The sequence below is a fragment of the Arvicola amphibius genome, chromosome 7, assembly GCF_903992535.2.
Source record: "Arvicola amphibius chromosome 7, mArvAmp1.2, whole genome shotgun sequence".
Taxonomy (NCBI): Eukaryota; Metazoa; Chordata; class Mammalia; order Rodentia; family Cricetidae; genus Arvicola; species Arvicola amphibius.
Genome location: NC_052053.1, coordinates 103639219 through 103660144, shown reverse-complemented (window position 1 = coordinate 103660144; position 20926 = coordinate 103639219). Strand labels below are relative to the sequence as shown.

Below are 20926 nucleotides of genomic sequence, written 5' to 3'. Positions count from 1 at the left end.
ATGGAGGGGTATATGGAAGGGTTTGGAGAGAGGAAAGGGAAGGGAAAATATTATAATTAAATTATAACCTCAAAACTTTGCAAAAGGGACAATTTCACAAGGACCAGCTGCTGCACAATTCCAGGCACTTCTTTGAAGATTAATTTAAATAAAACGAAACAAAAGCAACAGGTTTTTCCAAAAGAATTCTGAAGTTTCCCAGGTTCTCACAGGTAAACAATATCCTTAAATTCCATGTGACTGGTATTTGGAGTCCAGTTAGTTTTCAAACTTTCATTTTGGTTTGCTGTTATAATTGACATTCTTATTAAAGTACTAGGTACCACTGAGTAGGTCATTGTTCTAGGAGCCATTTAAAACCCCACATTCTCATGCTCTCTGTCCTCTGACCAATGCGAAATTGTAGAAAATTTTCTTAATTGCGACAAATGTGCAACCAGGGTTGTAATAAAAATAAAATTCTTTAAAGAATGAAGTTTGGTTGTGAGTCTAGCCTTTGAATTCACAAGAATGACTCCAGCTAAGAATCTAATATTGGAAGAGTACTAAAATACCCTTCCCTTGTAATCAGATTCATGACTACCTTAACTGTAATCATAGAGCCTTCATCCAGTAACTGATGGAGGCAGATGCAGACATCCACAGCTAAGCACTGGGCTGAACTCCTGGCGTCCAGCCATAGAGAGGGGGAAGCACTGTTATGAACAGAAGGGCCAAGACTACGACGGGGAAACCCACAGAAACATCTGACCTGACTAGTGGAACTGGCAGCTGTGGAAACTGCTTAAGAACAAACTAGGCCCTCTAAGTGTGGGTGACAGTTGTGTGACTTGGGTAGTTTGTGGGGCCACTAGCTGTGGAACCAGTATTTATCCCTACTGCATGAACTGGCTCTTTGGAGCCCATTCCCTCTGGAGGGATACCTTGCTCAGCCTAGATACAGCAGGGAGGCCCTTGGTCCTGCCTCAAGTGATGTGACAGCCTTTATGTCTGTCACATGGGAGGCCTCACCCTCTCTGTGGAGTGGATGGGGGTACGGTGGGGAGATGTTGGGGAGAGCAGGAAGATGGGAGGGAGAGGGAACTGGGATTGGTTGTAAAAAAAAAAAGATTGTTTTAAAAATTAAAAAAAAACAGAAGACTATGCTTTTAGACATTTTGAAATCAATATTCATTTTTGACTTTGAAAAAAAGAAGAGTGAAGTTTGGTGTGAATTCGACTACTATTCCTGAACTATTTCAAAGTCACTGATGTAAATGGGAGGTACTATGAGCTTTGATGCTTTTTTTCTACTTTTGGGGTTTCTATTCATCCTTTATTACAAGCTCTTCTGTCTGCCTGCCAAATCACATTCAGTGTGAGGCTCTCCTGATACTTGTCATAACCACCTGCCCAGAATACAGTGTCTAATCTTCCACAGTCATAGCATCATGACAGAGTTAAAGATGGATAGATTGCTTTGCAAAATGTTTTCATTTCAAATACATATCCACTTAATCCTATTAGTAAGTTGTTCAGAAGTATAACAATAAAAAATATTCTGGATGCATCAAGAGCACCTATACAGTGTAGGACTAAAACATGCAGTCAGCTGGTCCCGCAAAGAGCCTGCACTGTCTGTGTGCTGGCTGAGGCTACCCAGGCTCAATGATACACGTGTGTATCATTATCACATGTGTGCAAACAAGCGCTCACCCTTCGTTAAAGTCTGACTAAATTCTACTGCGGAGAATTTTAAAATCTGGAAACCTAAGACTATATACAATGGTTGCTGAATATGTGCAGAGTGCATTGAGCACCACATCGTGTCATGCACACAGAGGACAGGGGTCTGGAAAAGAATACTGTGGAAACTGCACCAACAAAATAAGCAATTGATACTTTCCCTTTCTATTGAAGGCCCGGCGCAGTTCAAAACCATTATGTCTCGTTCCCACCTATGGGAACATGTGTTTAGATAGAAATCTCATTATGGCTGATGCTGTAAGTCATTAGCTAAAACTGTCTGAGTCATTGTCAGATCCTGGCAAAGGTTTGTAAGCCTGATATGAAAAGGCATGTGTTCCATTTCAAACCTGTTTCCTGCGCCAGCGACTCTCTTACAGCCTGAGACCAGCTGTTGGCTTTGAATGCAGCTAAAGTCAGAACAATGATTTCTGCACTCATGGTTTTTTTTTTAATCACCCATTCAGCTTTAAAGGTATTTGTCACACTTGACTTTAACAAATAAGAAAACACTCTAGAACCCAGTAGTCTTTGAAGTCAAGGACAAGGTATCTTCCAAGTGCAAAAGCTAAAACAATGCCCCCAAACCTCAATTTTAAGGCTAATTTTGTAAGTTCACTTCCTTTTGCCCATGGCAGGTAGGTTATCTTAGCAGAACACAGAAATATCTGGCCCTGGAAATGTTCATTTTGAGCAATGGAAAGGAAAGGAACCATAGGAACCATAACCTACTGTAGCTAATACACATTCCAGGAGCCCTAGAACACAGGGGCACATCCTATGTGAAGAACTTTAAATGTATTTCCTATTTTATACTTCTCCTGTATGACTGTGGTAATTCTCCTTTCTATAACTTTAGAGAGACTGGAAGATAGAAAAGCACATAAAATTAGGTATAAAAGAACAAAATATTTTTTCTTTGATTTTTGTCACCATCTTTTGTATATTCACCTGTGTATATAGGCATATACAGTGCATGCATGTGTGTAGCCTAGCAATACACAAGTGACTGGCATACATTTGCAGGTTAATGCAAACACCAGCTTCCTTACTCTTGATATTAAATTTTATGCCGACACCAACTGAAAAGCATGTGCCCAGGAAGAACTCCAAAAACCCCTGGACTGAGAAGAAACAGCCTCCATGGCTTCTCAAGAGGGGTCTGCATTTCCTTTTGAGTGTTATCATCTGAGGGCCTAAATATAGACAGCACAACATTTGTGATGTCTCTTTTGGTTGACAATAGGCGCTTTCTCAGAAGAGGAATTGTTCCTCAAAAGACTATGACATTCAGCCCCATAAGCCTTTTGTGAGCGGGTCTGCCTGAGCCATGGTGGTCTATTGTTATCAATTCAACAGAAGGCCAGCAATGCAACTGTGTGCAAAAGCTTAGGGAAATTTGTACCCAGAATACAGTCATAGAAAAGCAGTTATCCTTCTAGGTTGGTTATTTTGTAAGTTAACTAAAACTCATGTGTCACCTCTTCAAGCAACAAAAATCATGAGTCGGCATTTCTGTACCTATGTCTCATTCTTTCTAAGCCATGGATGTGCAATTAAAACATGTCTAATTGCTTATGTTCTTTTTTAAAAAGTATATCATTAACAGTTAAATTTTTGATATGTTTCTTTGCGAAGAGCCTTTCAACACCCCCTTTTGAATGAGCTATGGAAATATAAATATAGACCATTTATTGCCTTTTGGACAATCAGCATATCTAACACATTGTTAAAAGGCTCTTATACCCTGTGGTGCAGTGTTTCTATAATAATGTACACTATATTAACAATTGAGTATTTATGGTGTTGATAATGTCAGCTCCCAAAATGACAGTTGTTCTCCAAGACGGAGGGAGCAGGGAATTCTTTACATAAGAGCTAATGATTACTATCTAATACAATGCTAAAAAGGAGAGGTATCATTGAGTGGAAATGCAATACATGCACAAAACCCATAGCAGTATGTTCTTGGTATCCGACACTGGCATCAGATGTAGGCAAAAACTCAGTCATTTCAATGGAGCAAACATTGCCTGTAGGGAAAAAGAACCTAACACTACGTTACAGAAAAATACCCTATGGTGTGAGATCGTAAAATGGTCTGACAGCTTCAGAAGCTGAACTCTCCCTTGACATTAATCTATAATTTTAAATAAACAGAATTGTGAAGAAATGACAGCTCGATATACTCAGCCTGAGATCAAGTTTGTCATGGCAACATTGGCAGGTTGGACCCTGATTCTTCAAAGATTACATTGCCTTAGTTAACAAAATTCATACTTTTTTTATTTCAGAATAGAGATTATAAATAAATGTAAAGTGTGCATGCAGTCAACTGCATAATATACAAGCAATATCTATGTTTTGAATAATCTTCTTTGGCAGGCCAGAATCCAGCTGGACATGCAGTATGTACATATCAAAATCCATATTGTGTTCATCATATTGAAAGCAAGTGAAAATATATATGTATATACTATATATACACACATATGTATATAGATGTATATACCATTTTAAATATATTGACAAATATATATGTATATATATTTATATATTAAAAGTTGATTTCATCTTTGTCAGATTCAGGTGACTCAGGCCTTGAGACACTAAAAATATCCTGACATGGTATTTGGGGAGGTACTTGGAGTGGCATTTGGGGTTTTGGAGAGGAGGTCTGGGGTACACTTTTCTCTGAGAGTAGTTTTAAAATCTCTGCCACCTGCTTTTCCAGGGCAGTCATTCTGCAGCTCAGCAGCTGGATGTCCTCTTTCAGTTCATGTTTTACTTCCTGCAGTGTGGTTTGTAAGGCCTGCTCCGGGATGGGGTAAAAGGGATGCTTGGCATCTGCCTGGCTAGGACTGTGCTCTAGAGGACTTCGGGCCTCACCAGCTTTATCCAAACGAAGGTCACTTTTTGTAATCCCACTGTCACAGGAATCTGTTTTCCTTAGCGGGTTCTTGATCACACTGTTCTCCGAGTCACTGCCTTTGGGGTCCTCTGACAACAGCCCCATCGACTCAGCCTTGGTGACATTATTCCAGTCTTCCTTTTTCTCCTCGTGAGCCCCCATGTTGTTCTTCAATCTTAGCCACCCCTTCCCATTTCCATTTTTCATTCTGATGGGGCTGTTGACTTTGAGACATTTTTGCTCAGCACCACCATTGGGCTTCAGTTCCATGGCATCACGGTTGTTCTGCTTAAGGGACTCACTGGCTTTCACATAGGCCAGAGAAGTCTGGATGGGGGTAATCTGTGACACGGTGACCACACTGGTACCTGTGATGGAGGCTCCGTTCTGCAAAGGGCGGCTCTCTACCTGAAGCTGGCTCCTCTCAGGGTCACTTTGCACTGAGCCCTGGTTCCTCAGTTCCTTCTGCTGCTTGAACTTCTGGAAGAGCTTCCTAACTGGGTGGTCCACAGGGATGCTGAGAGTCACCTCATTTTTCTGCCGCAGTCGCTCCTCTTCTTCCTTCTTCACATCACTAATTTTACGGAAGATGATCTGGGGAATGGGAGAGATGATTAAACCATGGTTACAGAAGCAGATGACTTTATACTCGTGTGATACTGTGTTGGGTGTGCTTTGCTTAACAAAGAAAACATCTGCACGTACCACATACAGAAAACATCTGCACATACCACACGCAGAAAACAACTGCATGTACCACACATAGAAAATATCTGCAAACACCACACAGATAAAACATCTGCACACACCACACACAGAAAACATCTGCATGTATCACACACAGAAAACATTTGCACACACCACACAGAAAACATCTGCACACACCACACACAGAAAACATCTGCATGTATAACACACAGGAAACATCTGCACACATCACACACAGGAAACATCTGCACACATCACACACAGGAAACATCTGCACACATCACACACAGAAAACATCTGCACACATCACACATAGGAAACATCTGCACCCACCACACACCCCTTTCCTAAGGAAGAAGCTATTATTCAGATACCATTGAACAATCCAATATACCCGAAATCTAACACAGGAACACTGACTACTCTCTTACATACAAGCGGAAGAAAAGCAGTTGACACACCCCATAAAAGTACTTCATGGCCTCATATAAAAGCATATATACAAATATATACTAGTATGTGTGCATTTGTGTATGTACAAATATATAGTACTTAAATTTCCTCATTTTGGTACGGCTTCTCCTTTTCTAACTTTGTTTCAATATTATCTATATTGAATATTATTGCTTTAATATTATCCTCTATTTATGGATAAGACATCAAGAGTTCAGGCTTTGTGAGTACTGAAAAGGTACCAAGTCCTCCAGTGACATCACCAGGTTCCATGGGAGGGGCTGTAGAGTGAGGTCATTTATATATGTGTCCGCAAATGAAGATCAAGAATCCATGAGGAAAAATTTCTAAGTAGCAAGTGTAAGTTAACACACACCCGTAAAGCTGGTGCAAAGTGTACCATTAGAATCTCCTGAAAATGTTGAGAAGAATTGTGGTGACAAAGTAAAAGACAATAAAAGTGATCGGCTATACGGGGTGTTACCAGGCATATTTTCAGTTAGAAGTTAACTTGGTGACAGACACTGTTGTTGTTTTTTTTTTCCCTCAGATTCCTGAAAAACAAAGTAACCATAGGTGGAATCTGAGAGGAAAATTCAGAGGAGTTTCACCATATAAAGCACTTTCAGAATCAAATAATTTCACAGCCCAAACAAAATGACTTCTCTCTTTCACCGTCCCCACGTTGTTGTCTGAGTAGAAACACTTGTGAATCACATGGTCCCAACACATAACAGACCTCACTATATCATGGTTCTCGCCCCTCGGACTCAAAACACCCCCAAATTGTAAACACTTTTTTATCACCTTTTAAAGGTTCCTTGGCCCCCAGGTATAACATATAGAATCAGGTTTTATGTCAGAAAGAAACGTTAATGATGACCTGTGTCAGCAGAGAAGTCAAAAGTCAAGTTGGCAGCAATCCTCCGTCCGCGCCATGCCACATTTTCTAAATGGAGATTGGTGCACTAATGCCAGCCTATCAAGTGGTAATAACTTGTAATTTAAAAATAAATAAATATTATAAATTCAATAATTACATGGAAAGGCTACCATATGTTTTCCTCCCTGGTGGCACATGAAATTGGGCCTTTTTTAACAGATGTGACACTAATCTCAAAGTCTCACATCAAAGCTATCGCAGTTTAGTTGGAAATCTTCCTCATCCTTCCTACAGAAACAGAGCATGCCATATGCCTGCAGGGCATTAACGCCCTTTGGGGTCAGACAGACCCCAACAGGGAAAGCTCGACACTATTTTTATCCACTCGTGTTGCTGCCATGAGCTGACAGAAGAAGCCTGGTACAAATGGCTCTCCATGTCCCTGTCTAACTCACCCCAAGACACTGTTTTAAATAAGTAATGACTTAGCCTAGAGCAGGGAGAGCCTTAGTGTGATCCTTGACATTAGGGGAAAGGGAACTCACTTCAAATCTCAGTGGAGAGAGCAAGTACCTGACACACAGGAAGGACAGACATATCACAGGACAACCACAAAATGTGGGGGTTACACTAAACAAGGATACATTGTTTCCCTGAGTAGGGCACACAGGGAAGTGTCTGGTTTCACATGAAGTTTTACTTTAACATAGTCTTGTATTTTTGTGACTCCACTTGGTATCCCTCTTGATAGATGATATACCTCACTCACAGTTTATAGAATCTCCATGCTTGGTAGCTCTGATGATTTAGAATTATGGGCATCTGAACTCAGAAACATTTTTTAAAAGATTGCCGATATAATAGCTAACCATTATGCACCATTATTGTTGTGCTTCTCAAATTCAAACTCAAGATGTTGAGTGATTTAGGCTTGTAACATACCTATGAAAAATACCGATAAAAAAGGCTTTTCTAGACCAAAAGCTGCTCATACTCACCCACTGAAACAGACAAAGGTATTCAGATTGCTAATATTAAATTGAGAACAAAGGCTCCAAATACCAAAATACCTAGCACAAAGGGAGGCCTGGCATAGGGCCAGACATCCTGTGTGCATCAGGAGACAAATGAAGTAGAATTGGATTAGCTTAGTATATGTAGCCACCGAGAAAGTAAAAGGAATTTGGAAAGAGGAAGAACTGGAGTTTGAGATGTTGGGTAGCAGAAACCTGCCCTGCACACTACCACTGTTCTTTATCTCCCTACTGCAGAGGGGGAGGTAATGAGGCAGTAGATACGTCTAGCTTCCCACGTTTGGGAGAACATGAACATCAAGACTGGCCCTGATTTCCTATCTGGACTTGATGGAGCAGCAGAACCCACATCCCTTCTCAAGGCTGCAATGCATGTTGGGAAGAAAAGAAAACAAAGAAAAAAATAACAGCATGTCTCCTGCGGAGGCTGAAGGTTCAATTCTTTGCTTCCTTTGTAAGCTAGATAAGCATTGAAGGGGATGGATATGGGCTCAGGACTTGGGACTTCAGCCTATCAGAAGCCAGATATTGAAAAAGCAGTGTGTAAGGTAGGAAGAGACATTGCACTCTGTGGAATATCTGCTACAAGAATATTCAGACCTTTAAATAAGCCACACACAGAGGAAATGAGCAACCGAGTGAAAAGTTTCTGCACACGAATAAGCCTCTCCACCGACGCAGCAATCCAAATCAGACCAAATAAAACTAAATTAGAAAAGCCCAGGTTTAATGGGTAAAACGCTCCCAGATGATTTTCCAGCCCCCAACAGAAAAGACTGGGGAAAAAAAAAGACCAAAAAAATCATGCATCTGTTTTTGTTGAGGGGGAGCAGTTTAAAAGTACCTTGTAGGAGTGGTCTTGACAATCTCTGGGGCAAAGATCACCATTTGGTTGGCTTTCTGAGATGCAGCAGGGTTTGGGGAGGGGGCTTGTGGTGGAATTTCTACCTGAACATTCCAGACTCTTTGGGTATATGGATGCCAGGGACTGGGGTGAAGCATCCACCTGAAAACCAAGCACAGCCTATACCTTGAGTAGTGACCTCAATACTTCCAGACCTCAAACACAAGCCTGAGGTTCTGAAACAGGTGAGGCCACCTTCATCCCTTAACAGTTCAGTCTTGAGCCTCGTGAAAGCAGGCCTGGAAGAGAGGATTATAAAATTCTACACCCAAAGCATACATTTTAAACTAAAACCTAGATACTAGCAAGGCCTGTGCATTTGATCAACTGCCTAACATAATAATCTATGTACTTCAAGCCAGGACATAATTTTTTAAGTATTTAATTTGATGGCGTTCACTAAATTATAAATAATTTACTATGGAACAAAAAAATCAATTAAATGTAAAAGTCATCAAAAAAGTTTACCTATAGCAACATAGTCCCTCTCAAGCTTGCATCTCCCCACTTAACTGCCTTCCATTCTGTGTGAGACGGATCCCATTAGCCTCATGTAACAGAGGAGCAACTGCCAGCTCAGAGAATTTATATGGTTTGTCTTAGGCCGCATAGCTAGCAAGTGGCTAGGATTCAAATCTAAGAACTTGAACTTTATATAATCCTAACCATTCACTATTTTTTACACTCAGAGCAACTTAGTGCTGCCCCTTAGACCATGGGAGATCCTTGGATAATTGAATGGATGGAGCATGGAGTGATGCAGGCACTTCCATACCCAAAAAAGTACCCTTTACAGAAGACTGGCTATGGAGAAACACCCTAAAAGAATGGAATTGAAACTCTTTGCTTACTGGATCAGAGGCAGCCTTGACTAATGACTGGAGAGATCTCTATGAGAGATTTGTATGATTCTTCAATGAGGGGATTTCCAGGCTCCCCTGATACTCAAAAAAAAAAAAAAGCCAATAATCTTGTTTCACTACCCTCCATCAAAATACATGCTGCCATTGTACATCTATTACTTCCCTTCTAGGAGGCCTGTGTTTTCTCTTCCTTATATACATATCAAATGTGTTACCTTCATGTAAAACAGGGAAGGCAGGATCAAATAATGTAGTGTTCCCTGGACTCTGATACCGTTTTTTTTTTTTTCCCTCTCACATCTAGATTTATTTGTTTAGGAGAATGGAATTTTTTGTCTGTTTTGTTAGCTGATATATCTCTACAACAGGGCCTGTTAAAGTGACTATCCTTTAAAAATACATTCACATATCTAAAGTTATGAATATAAGAGTGTCCATGTGTGAGTATGTGTATATGTGAGTGCAGGTGCCTTCAGAGTCCAGAAGAGGGTGTCAGAAGCTGTGGAAATAGAGTTATAGGCAACTCTGAGGCTCCATATGGGTTCTGGAAACCAATCTTGGATGCTCTGCAAGAGCAGTAAGTGCTCTTAAACACTGAGCTGTCTCTCCAGCCACTCAATAGCAAAATCTTAATCTGAACAACCTCATCTACTTAGAAAATATATAGGTAATAGAGCTGTACTGCAAATAATGGGTTTTTCCCTACTCTAAACAGTCAATGATATCTGGTTTTTCAATTTTAATTTTTATTTGTTTTGAGAATTTCATAATTGAGTACTGTATTTCTATCATTTCCAACCCATTCCAACTCCTCTATCGGGAGCTTGTTCCTGGAGAATACAGAAACTCCCTCCCATAGCAGCCATTAATTATTTATAGATCTTCATCTGGGAGTGCAGCCATGGGAGACCTAAGGTAAGTGGTGCTCTTACTCCTCATCAAAGAAGTTTGTTTTTGCAACCTACAACAATGTGCTTAGCAGTCCACACTGTCTAAAATGCAGGGAACAACTATCCTTGGGGTGCTCAGCTCCACTTGATACATAATAATTTAACCCCTATCCCAAAGTTCAGGGACCAGCACAAGAAAAGAGGAGAAAAACTGTTAAGAGCCTGGGGACCAAGATGTCCGCAGTAAGATAGTATCTTCAGACGTTGCAAGACAGTTGCACCTATGAAGTCTGGGTAATTTTTCAAGGATAACTATATATACTACAATCTCTCAGTTGAAGCTACTATTGTAACATCCTTAACATCTGGCCCACAAGTAGGTAGTTAACAAAGTCATGCTATGTAGTCAGTTCAGAATTGACCCACAAATGCATTTGGAAGGTTCTTTATTCAGAATAGTTATAGGGATATCTACTATGAGCTTAATTCCTAGTTTATGGCAATACTCTATTTTCTTCCTGAAAGGAAAGAGAATGTAGATAGAGAAATGTGAAGCTCTCCATAAAAAGAAAAAAAAAAGAATTTATGTTTCTGAAGGTCTAAAAGCTTGTCTACTGGGCTCTACCATAATCTGAAAAACAAGAAAACAAAATGTTGAGGATGCCTAACGAGGCAACTCACTGCATTTTTAAAACACTTCATATTACACACCTTCCCTCTTACGTTCTCATTAACCCATAATTCTTGTCTGTGTTAGCCATGTGGCTTGGCACCTTTATCTGTGAGGCATTCTCATCTTGCTTCCTCTTCATCTGAATGATGACTGCAGACTGAGCCTTTCCTCTTCCCAGATACGGTTGCCCTGTTCATACTTCCTGCCTGGCTACTGGCTAATCAGCATTTTATTAAACCAATACAAGTGACAAATCTTTACAGAGTACAAGATCATTGTCCCACAGCAGTTTTAAAGATAACTTTAAGAGCCTAAATTTATATGGTAATTATTTTATACAACCATTGCAACATTATTTAATTAGGTCTACTGAATGCTTCCTTTAATGGAAATATTTATCTTGACATTTTTATCAAGTAATGAAATGTTTCAAGTAAATCCTACAATAGAAAGACTGATAGATTTTATTCAATAAAAGCCTTTATTATAAAGTGTATTAAATAGATAAAGTAATTCTGACTGCTATTTATTAGGCAGAGAGAAAACCTGCAAATAATTAAGATTCCTTATAATGCTTTTGAATCTTTCATGGACATGTAATTAGAGGTAGCAAACAGTATCCTAATAATTTGATATAAGCTGTATAGATTAATTTTACAAAATATTGCATTTGAAATAACGCTGGATACTCCACAAAGCCAGCGTTAAAATGACCCACAAAGAGATTGTTATTTTGCAGAAAAGGAAGAAAAATATAAATCTGTGATTGCCAATATAGTATTAAAACAAACCTTTCTTTTAAAAAAATTCCCCTCAGTATTAATAACCTTATACTTGATGTACTCTCAGGCCATCTTTTGTTCATAGTAGATCAAATTGCTACTGAACACCACAAAAATCAAAGACAGAAGTAAGAAGAGCAACTGGAGCATCAGGCTACACCCACTTCTTGCTACACATTATGGGTAGCATGCATAATAGCCTGTGCTGTATCAGCAAAGAGGTTTATTTCCTTTAAGCCTTTCTCTGCTGTGCTTCATTGTGTTCTGAAGAACCTGCTGGAAGGTCTAATTTATTTAAATGATAAAAGCTTCTTAAACTTAACAGGGAACATGGCCAACTGAGCTTTCCATTTAAAAAGTAGGACATTTGATCACAAAAGTGATATCAAAATTGAATAATTTGAATGTGTACTGAACTTTGAAATCCAATAGAGGCAAGGGAGAGGAATCATTTGTTTAATAACATGGGTTTAGTATTATGTAATTTGTGTAGAGGGTTTTTTTTTTTCCCTCAAATGGCCCATAACTTTCCAGATCTGTGAATCCAAAGAATTGACTGGCAATTTACAGCTCTCTGTGATCAAGCAGTGAGGAGTTACGGTGCTGCGGATTCTCCTGGGATCCAACGGCTTTGACTCTTTAGTTCATACCGCTTCCCATACACTCAGTCACTTGTTCTAATTCTAGCTCTTCCAAGCCATTTCAACCTGAGCAAACACAAAGCAGTATTTATTAAACACTATCCTGGGCAGATCAGAGGCAGTGAGCTCTGAATAAATCACACGATGTTGTCTTTGTAGCTGCCTCTTCTATACATTTGGATGTGTTGAGGGTGATATTAAAACAACATGACCTTTTCAGACATGGCAGCTTTGCTTTACCCCCCTCTCCCCCCCTCCCCCCCGAGCTGCACAGGAACAAGGTAGTACTATAATTCAGGTGACCCATTATGTTTTCAAGTGAAATCTGAGGAATTCATAAATTAATTAAGTAACTAAGATCTAAAGTGAAAGGGAGGAAGGAATGTTAGCAGAGAAGAAAAAGAAGGAAGGGAACATGAGAGAGCCAGGAAAGGAAGTACTTTCATGTTGGTTATGTGTGGGTGCTGCCTCCTGGCACTGAGGGGTGGTTGGTAAGAAGAAAATACAGAAAATGTCTTTTCACACACACACACACAGACACACACACACATCATGAAAGCCACTAGAAATCACAGTAAAGTGTTAAGCCACATTTAGAACTTTTTCTTTGCATTAAAAGTTCTAATAAAATTCTGTGCACAACAGATTTTCAATCTTATTTTATTCCTTTGAATTTAATTCTATTTTCTTTTCCATACCTGCCTAGAATCAATGGACATGACAAAGTGGATGGGGGAAAAAGCCCATGAAGCTTCAACCCTACACAAAGAACAACAGGCAACTGAAAATGCTGGGAGCAGAAGTGGGTTCTCCCCAGGGAAGAGCACACCAATTGCTTGTCCAGTGCCAAATGATCAGCCCTGAAACATATTTGTAGGTATATTTATAATATATACATATATATGTAATAAATATACATGTATGCATATTTATACATACAAGTACCTTTATACAGACTAAGCAGGTTATATTCAGGAATATAAATGTATATATGTAATATATGTACATATATATGCATGCAATAAAAATTAGTGGAAAAAGAGGCCATGCCTTTGCAGGAGAGTAGGGGGAGGCAAATATGAGGGCTTCAAAGGAGGAAAATGAAGGCAGAAAGGTTGCAATTACCTTATAATCTCAAAAATAAAGTAAAACATTTAAATGAGCAAGAGAAAACAGAAGCTGGGCAACTGTTCTCTATGACCACTGCTTTCTCTTTTCTAACCTGTATTAAACAGAGCCAACCTCAAGCCACATGAACTACTGCCGACACTTTTCAGTTTTTTCCCAGTAAAAGCACAGCGTCGAGGGCCATCACTGAGAGCAGTGTCACCAAGTGATGTGTCACTGGATTGGCTCCTTCCTTCCAAGTCTCACATACTAGTTTTCTTTTCAAACTTTATTTTTTTGAGAATTTTCTATACATGGGGTGTGTTCACATCATGTTCACTCTCTCACCCCCCCAACTCTCCTTTGTCCTCAAAACCCCATCTGAAGCTCATGACCTCTTCTTTACTAATATTATCCATATGTAGGTATGTGTGTACACACACACACGAAACAAATGAGTTCATTTAGTGTCATGCATGTGGCCTCTTTAATTTCCATATTATTTCTAGTCTTACATATATTTTTGTGAATTTTCTTTTTCAAGAATTATTTTATTTTTAACCAGGAGAACCCTGAAGAGGGCATCAGAGCCCCCGGAGTTGGAGTTGACATCACTTATAAGACATTAATAGAAGTGGTGGGGACTTAGGCTAAGTGCTGCTAAGTCCTCTTTGCAAAACAATGGTCTATGCTCTTAACCACTGAGCCATCTTTCCAGCCCTAATGATTTGTATTTTAGAATAAATGGTGACAGAGTCCACTACTGGCATTGTTCTGAAGAAAATTCAAAAGAATAACATAATATTATTTCTAAGAATTTAGCGTAAAAAATTTAGCATGCTCAAGTTCAATGATACATTTTAAAGTCCGATAAAGGAAAACATCAGCATTGTGTATTGCTGAGAAAGGGAGATGACTACTTCCAACACTTGCCTGAGTCCCATAAATGAATCATTAGACCACATTGTACTTGAGATATTCACTCCAGCTATAATAAAAAATAATCACATGTTTTTATCTCGGGGAACATTAAATGCCAATACTTAGGAAATTGTACTTCGTAATTTACAGGGATCATTGCTGTATTTAATCATCTCATGAACCCATGTTAAAGAAGGGAAAACTGAGGCTGAGGAAGATTTCAAAATCCTCCCCAATTTCACAGAGCTGAGTAACAAGGTAGGCTTTATGAGCCAGGTTAATGGACATAAAAGTTAGGTTACTGCATGCAATGCAAGAATTCTTTAGTTAAAATTTTACATTGGCTTAGAGGGAAGGCACTTAAAATGAAGGAACTTGGAATTTAAGAGATGGCTCAGTGGTGTTTGCTAGTCTCCCATAAAACCCAAGTTCAATTCCTAACACCCACACCAGGCCATTCACAACCAATTGTAACTCCAGCTCCAGGAAATCTGATGGCCTCTTCTGGCCTTCTCAGGTACCGCCTGCATACCTGCATATATGCAGCATATTCTCTCCCCTCCCTCCCTCCCTCCCTCCCTCCCTCCCTCCCTCACTCCCTCCCTCTCTCTCTATCTCTCTCTCTCCTAAGTGAAAATGATTATTAAGGAAAAAAACAGTGAAGGAAACTGGAGACTTCTATGGCCACGTGCACTAGAAGCCACTACCGGAACTGGACTGTCAACACGAGGGAGATGTATTCATAAGAGTGGAGACTCTTCAGGACAGATGTGGACCATAGTGTTTGCCATTGGTTGTTGTGATGCACTTGACAAAGGAGTTCAGCCTGTCACTCCCATTTCTCCCTGCAGCTCGGCACTTTATTTGCTAGTATTTCCATTCATCGTTGTCCCCATTCAACAGATAAGGCAAAGAGGAATTATATGAGTTTCCTAAAATCATTGTCAGTAAATAGCCAGGAGGAAACCCATTTCCCAAAGCAACACCAGTGTTTTTCCTGCTATTCTATGTTAACAAGTGGACTGAAGGTGAGGTGTATGTGTGTGTGTGTGTGTGTGTGTGTGTGTGTGTGTGCATGTGTGTATATGTGTGTGATGTGGGTGTGGTGTGGGTGTGGAGGATATGAATGTGGGGGGATGTGTGTGTACGTGTGTGTGTGTGCGCGCGCGCATGCGCGCGCATATGTATGTGTGTGTGTGTGTGTGTGTGTGTATGTGTGTGTGGTGGATGTGGAGTGTGTGTACGTGTGTCTAAAATTTTATTTTGAGCCAGGCATAGTGGCACACACCTTTAATCTCAGCACTCAGGAGAAAGAGGCAGGCAGATCTCTGTCAGTTCAAGGTCAGTCTGATCTACAAAGTGAGTTCCAGGACAGCCAGGGCTAGGTGATTAGACCTTGTCAAGAAAAAAAGGAGAAGAAGAAGAAGAAGAAGAAGAAGAAGAAGAAGAAGAAGAAGAAGAAGAAGAAGAAGAAGAAGAAGAAGAAGAAGAAGAAGAAGAAGAAGAAGAAGAAGAAGAAGAAGAGCAACTTGTTTTGTAGTTCACAGTGCACTTTGAATATATTACCCTATAAGATCTTATTTGACATCATAGTTTTGTCAGTGGGAACAGACCTACTATGCGGGTTTAGCTTTTGCCTTGGAAGAACATGCCAACCTCAGATGAGCAATTGCTGAGGTGGAATAGTCAGAGTCATTTTATGTGTGGCTTTTCATGGTAAAGGAGATTTTCTTTAGCTTCTGCTTATGACCTCGCTCTAGGACATTTATTTAAATTTTAGTTATTTCTACATTTGCTTTAACATAGACTAGCACAGTTTCACTTCAATACTAGATAAATTCAAACTTAAATATACATGTAGTCTGGATGACATGTCACTATTTTAAGATAACATTTTAATATTTTTCAGGTGGAATCAAAATTACATAAAAAGGATGGTTAGGGATAATGGGGTTTCTTATTTTGTGGAGTTTGGGAACTGAAGCTCATAGGTTTATTCAAAATGATTAGCCCCTAGGATCCATGCATCTATCCCCACTGGTTTGACTTAGGACTCACAGTTCCCTGTCTCAAGGTCTATCTTCTACCTCCCATTAGGGAATGTGTAAGTTATGAAGTTAGAAGTTTTTAGTTTCGTCAAGTGAGGTTTTACAAAATAACATGTTCTTTGAGAGTTAGGCATCAAGGGCATATTATCTCATTCCATTTGGCTACAAACTACATGAAGTTAGATCCCTTAAAAAGAAAAGAGGTTCATTTAGCTCACAGCTCTAGGGGTTGAAGAGCATGATGCACAACTCAGGCGAGGGCCTCATGGCAGATGGCATCACAGTGGTGGACACCACATGAAAAGGAGGTTCAGGGAAGGTGCTCGGCTCACAGTCCTACAGGGCTTGTTTCAGTCTCTTCTGGTTGTGATGATTCCATAACTTCATTTTTACCCACTGCCATAGCACCTAAAACTTATTTTAGGTGCACCCCATATGGACCTCTGAGGAGCACACTGGATCTAAATTGTATTGGGTACCATCTTCAACTCTACCTGTGTGGAGTCTAGATTTACAGGTCTTTCTAAACTAAAAAAGAGGATATTTTATCCTGATGTGTGGCAACACAGTGTAAAATAGATCTTTCCTATTTATGTTCATTCTAATGAAAGTCATAAATATATATTCACCCAAGTTCAAAGCTGAGAATGCGATCTTCAAATATTTTTATGCAAAATTATCAAAATCTAGCTTTATGGTCTTTGTTCAAAACCTGGATTTCAATTTTTTTCCATAGGAGCATAACTGGAAATGCAAATGACATTGCCTTACCTACTTGGACCATTTCCATCTTGATTTAATTTAGCACAATACCACTAGAAACAATATTAGCAATTAGTGTCTCTTCCAATTTGAAATTCCCTTCTGCAGAAGACTTGGTGTTTGGGTCACTGCAGGCTAAAGTACCAGGCCAGTCCAGGGCTCTAACTGGCTACGTGCCCTCAGATACAAGTTCCATGATCTCTCTATATGTTAGCCTGTTTATTTCACTAATAAAAAAGTGATGTGGCTTATCTTTTTAGCAGTAGCTAACTTTAAATAGATAATACAGGCATCTGGAGTTTGACTTTTTAAAAAGGACACAATCTACATTATGCTTTTAAAGCTATTCTTCATGTAATTTCTTGCTAGAAATAACACATTTGCCCTATTTTTCTAGGTGTCAAATTTTCCATGTACCAACTGCTGAGATTTCTGTGACCCTCAGGAACAATTATAGAGCCAGGATAAATAAGTGCCCCTTTTATTTATGTTTTGATTCTGCATCTGCTAGAGTCAACAGCTCACATGCTGTGCAGGGAGAAGACAAAAATTTGCTGCTAATTACCAAGGCTTGTGTGTCTAAACGTAGCTGGCCAGTAATTGAATCGCAGTGTCTAGAGTCAAGCACTAGCTAATAACTGTGTCCCCGCAGAGTGGAACAGTGATTAGTTAAGTCTAGTCAAAGAAGACAGAAGCTCTGCTGGGCTGCATCTTTTGGAGCTGCAATTGCCAGAAGCTGGAATCTGCAGTTTTAAAAAGGAGAGTCAGTTTAAGTGATTGAGAGATGCCCCCAGCGTGTATGTACATATATACCCACAGCAGAGTCAGCAGAGTCATGACGAGTGACATATGAGCTGCCATCAGTGGAAATTCTGGTTAAGGGGAACTCATTGCATTATTGTGGCACAGATTGTGAAATTTCAAAATATGAACATTAATGTTGAAATAAGTGCTCATTTCACTGGCAACTTTTTATATATTCGTGCCATTGATATCAAATATAACACTTGCCCATTAAAATATGTGGCTAATAATTATTTAGCTTGAAAAGAACCATTACACAGTCAAAATAAACAACCTTCTATTGCATTTCTTTTCTCTTTAGCAAATTAATTTACCGTAAGTTGTGAGAACCCCATATTTCATATATTTATATGAGAACAGTTTTCTACTAACATGAACTATAAAAACTTGAGAAGGGCATCTGTCCTGTTTTCTTAGTAAGAACAGACTGTGCTAGCCCAGGTGACTCCTTGGAGAATTTGACTCTGCATGAAGGATAACTCTGAAAGAGAACTGAGCGGTCTTGGAAGAGAATCATAGGGTGTAGGAATGGGAAGAATGGGAAGGCATATTTTTCAGGGTCATCTGGACTCCAGGCACATTCTATCCACAGAAAATGTAAAAGTAAATGCCTTAAACAAATGCAAGTGTATACATATTTAAGGTTTGGAAGATGAACTATTGCTAAGAGAGAAAGTTTTTACTAATTGGCTCTAGGATGTTCAGCAATTAAAACCAAATCTTTGCAAAATTTAATGGCCTAAGTCTACAATTTACACGGAAATGCCAAAAGGCCTCAATAGTCCAATTGATGTTCATGAAGAAGAAAAAAACTGTAAAATTTATGCCACCCATATTTCAATATTAAAACTAAAGCAATAAGTATAGTATGATGCTGATGCCACCATTAAACTAATAACCAGAATGGAGTGCTGGAAACAGAGCCACATGCCTTCGGACACTGATTCATAAGGCGGCAATATTAGCATATGCTAGAAATACACTAATCTTTTCTATACAAATATAAGTAGAACTGAATTTCTATCACATGTATTGTATCTCAATCTTCCCCCCCCCCCCCACACAACAGTTGTCAGTATATCACAGAACTGTGTTAGGTAAAGGAATTGAAAAGAAAAAAATTATAAAAACACTTTCTTGACTTTAGTATATAAAAAGTTTTAAAACATCACAAAACCAGTAGCCACATGAGGAGAAAAAATAAAAAAAAAAACATTCTATTAATCTGCAGTAAGATTTATAAGACGTTTTAGTTCCCTGCAAGGTATTACAAAGAGGACAAAAGGCAAGGAAGAATGAAGAGAGATAAATACAATATACAGATAGATTATACACATATTTTTAAGTAGATAAGTTAGGATACATACATTGAGTACACTGAGTGAATACGTGTGTAGGCACACATTCACAAACATATGTACTCAATAAAAGACTATACCTGGGATTTATAAAAATTGTTATAATTTTTTAACTACAACAGAAAGGTCCAAGGGAAAACTACCATTTAAATTTTAAACTTATATAATTAGCCATGTGATATGAAGCTGTGCTTCCCTTAATTAGACATCAAGGTACTAAAATTTGAAAGTATAATATATTTCCTTTATACACTCATCCGTATAATAAAATGAAAGAAACATGAGTGGCAAGCATAAGCGATAAAATAAGAATCCCATATGTAGTTCAGTAAAGGTCAAAACAGCATGAACAATTAATTTAAACACAGAGTGTAAGCACAAAATAGTGGAAAGCATGTCATGGGGAACAAAACAGAGTCTATTTCCCTGACTCCCACCCAGTCTGACCATTGCTTCCCAGCCTCTGTAATCTGTACTGCCTGATGATGCCCCTGACACACCTGGTTTTTCCCGGTGGCTAAGACGCAAGCCTCTTCATTTCTTGGCTGAACTGAACATAGTCATCTGAATAGAATTTTTCTGGTGGTCTCCTAGTCTAAAGACACCAAAATTAGAAATCCAAAGGCTCTATTATGGTCTTGTCTTAATAAGATAAGCACCTCAAAATATCCATAACAGAACATACATTTGTACAGTTAAAAGCACCTAACCAGCATAGTTTCACTAGAGTAACATGGTGAGGTTACATGCGATGCTCTTTAAGAATGGTCATTCTGGTTTGCACTGACTGGTTCAGCTTGTCTTTCACCTGTTAATCAGCTCTTCTCTGGGCAGAGTTCTTTCTGCATTTCATGGGCATCAGCTGCCAAAAGGAAGGTAAGAACAACTTCCTTACAGGCTTGTTGGTAGGTATAAAATATTGTGGCACCTAAAGAACTTTGAAATATAACATATTTGTCAGTATTTCTGATACCTACCACATCATATAAGAAAGCCTGTCATAGTAGAGATGTCAGATCAGTAAAATGGACATAGAGGTGGAGTTGTGGCTAATGGGAGTTGACTGTATGAAGCCACTAACGTTAACTGGTATGAGAGCATGGGAGAAAGCATTACAAGTCTTTGAGAAGGAACCTTGAATCACAGGCAGGATACAAGACACTACCAGTATTGAACTTTGGGCAGGGTGACACAGATAATAGGAAGGTACATAAGCTAACACATGGTACATGTAAAGAGCCTTGTGTTGGCCTTTATGGTTGGCATCAAACATTCTTGGAAATGAGAGAGAAAGTTAAGCTAAAGTGATAAGCTTACTTTAAAACATTCATTATTTTCCAATAACTTTTCAGTTGCCTGAGAGCTGTCACTAGTTCCTCTTTCCCCAAAACTCTATAGCACATCCCCTCCCCCAGCCACATAACACGCACTCTCCTGGTTGATATTCCAGTCACTGAAC

At 39.2% G+C, this 20926-nt stretch overlaps 1 protein-coding gene across 1 annotated transcript in view; it reads right to left on the bottom strand.

Moving 5' to 3' along the window:
• Positions 1–4282: 4282 nt before the first annotated feature.
• The window catches only part of Kcnh5 (potassium voltage-gated channel subfamily H member 5), a 286746-nt gene continuing 270102 nt past the window's right edge, over positions 4283–20926 (bottom strand). The window contains exon 11 of the mRNA XM_038337552.1: positions 4283–5230. Coding sequence (XP_038193480.1) covers positions 4283–5230 — 948 coding nt within the window. The remainder of the gene's footprint in view (positions 5231–20926) is intronic.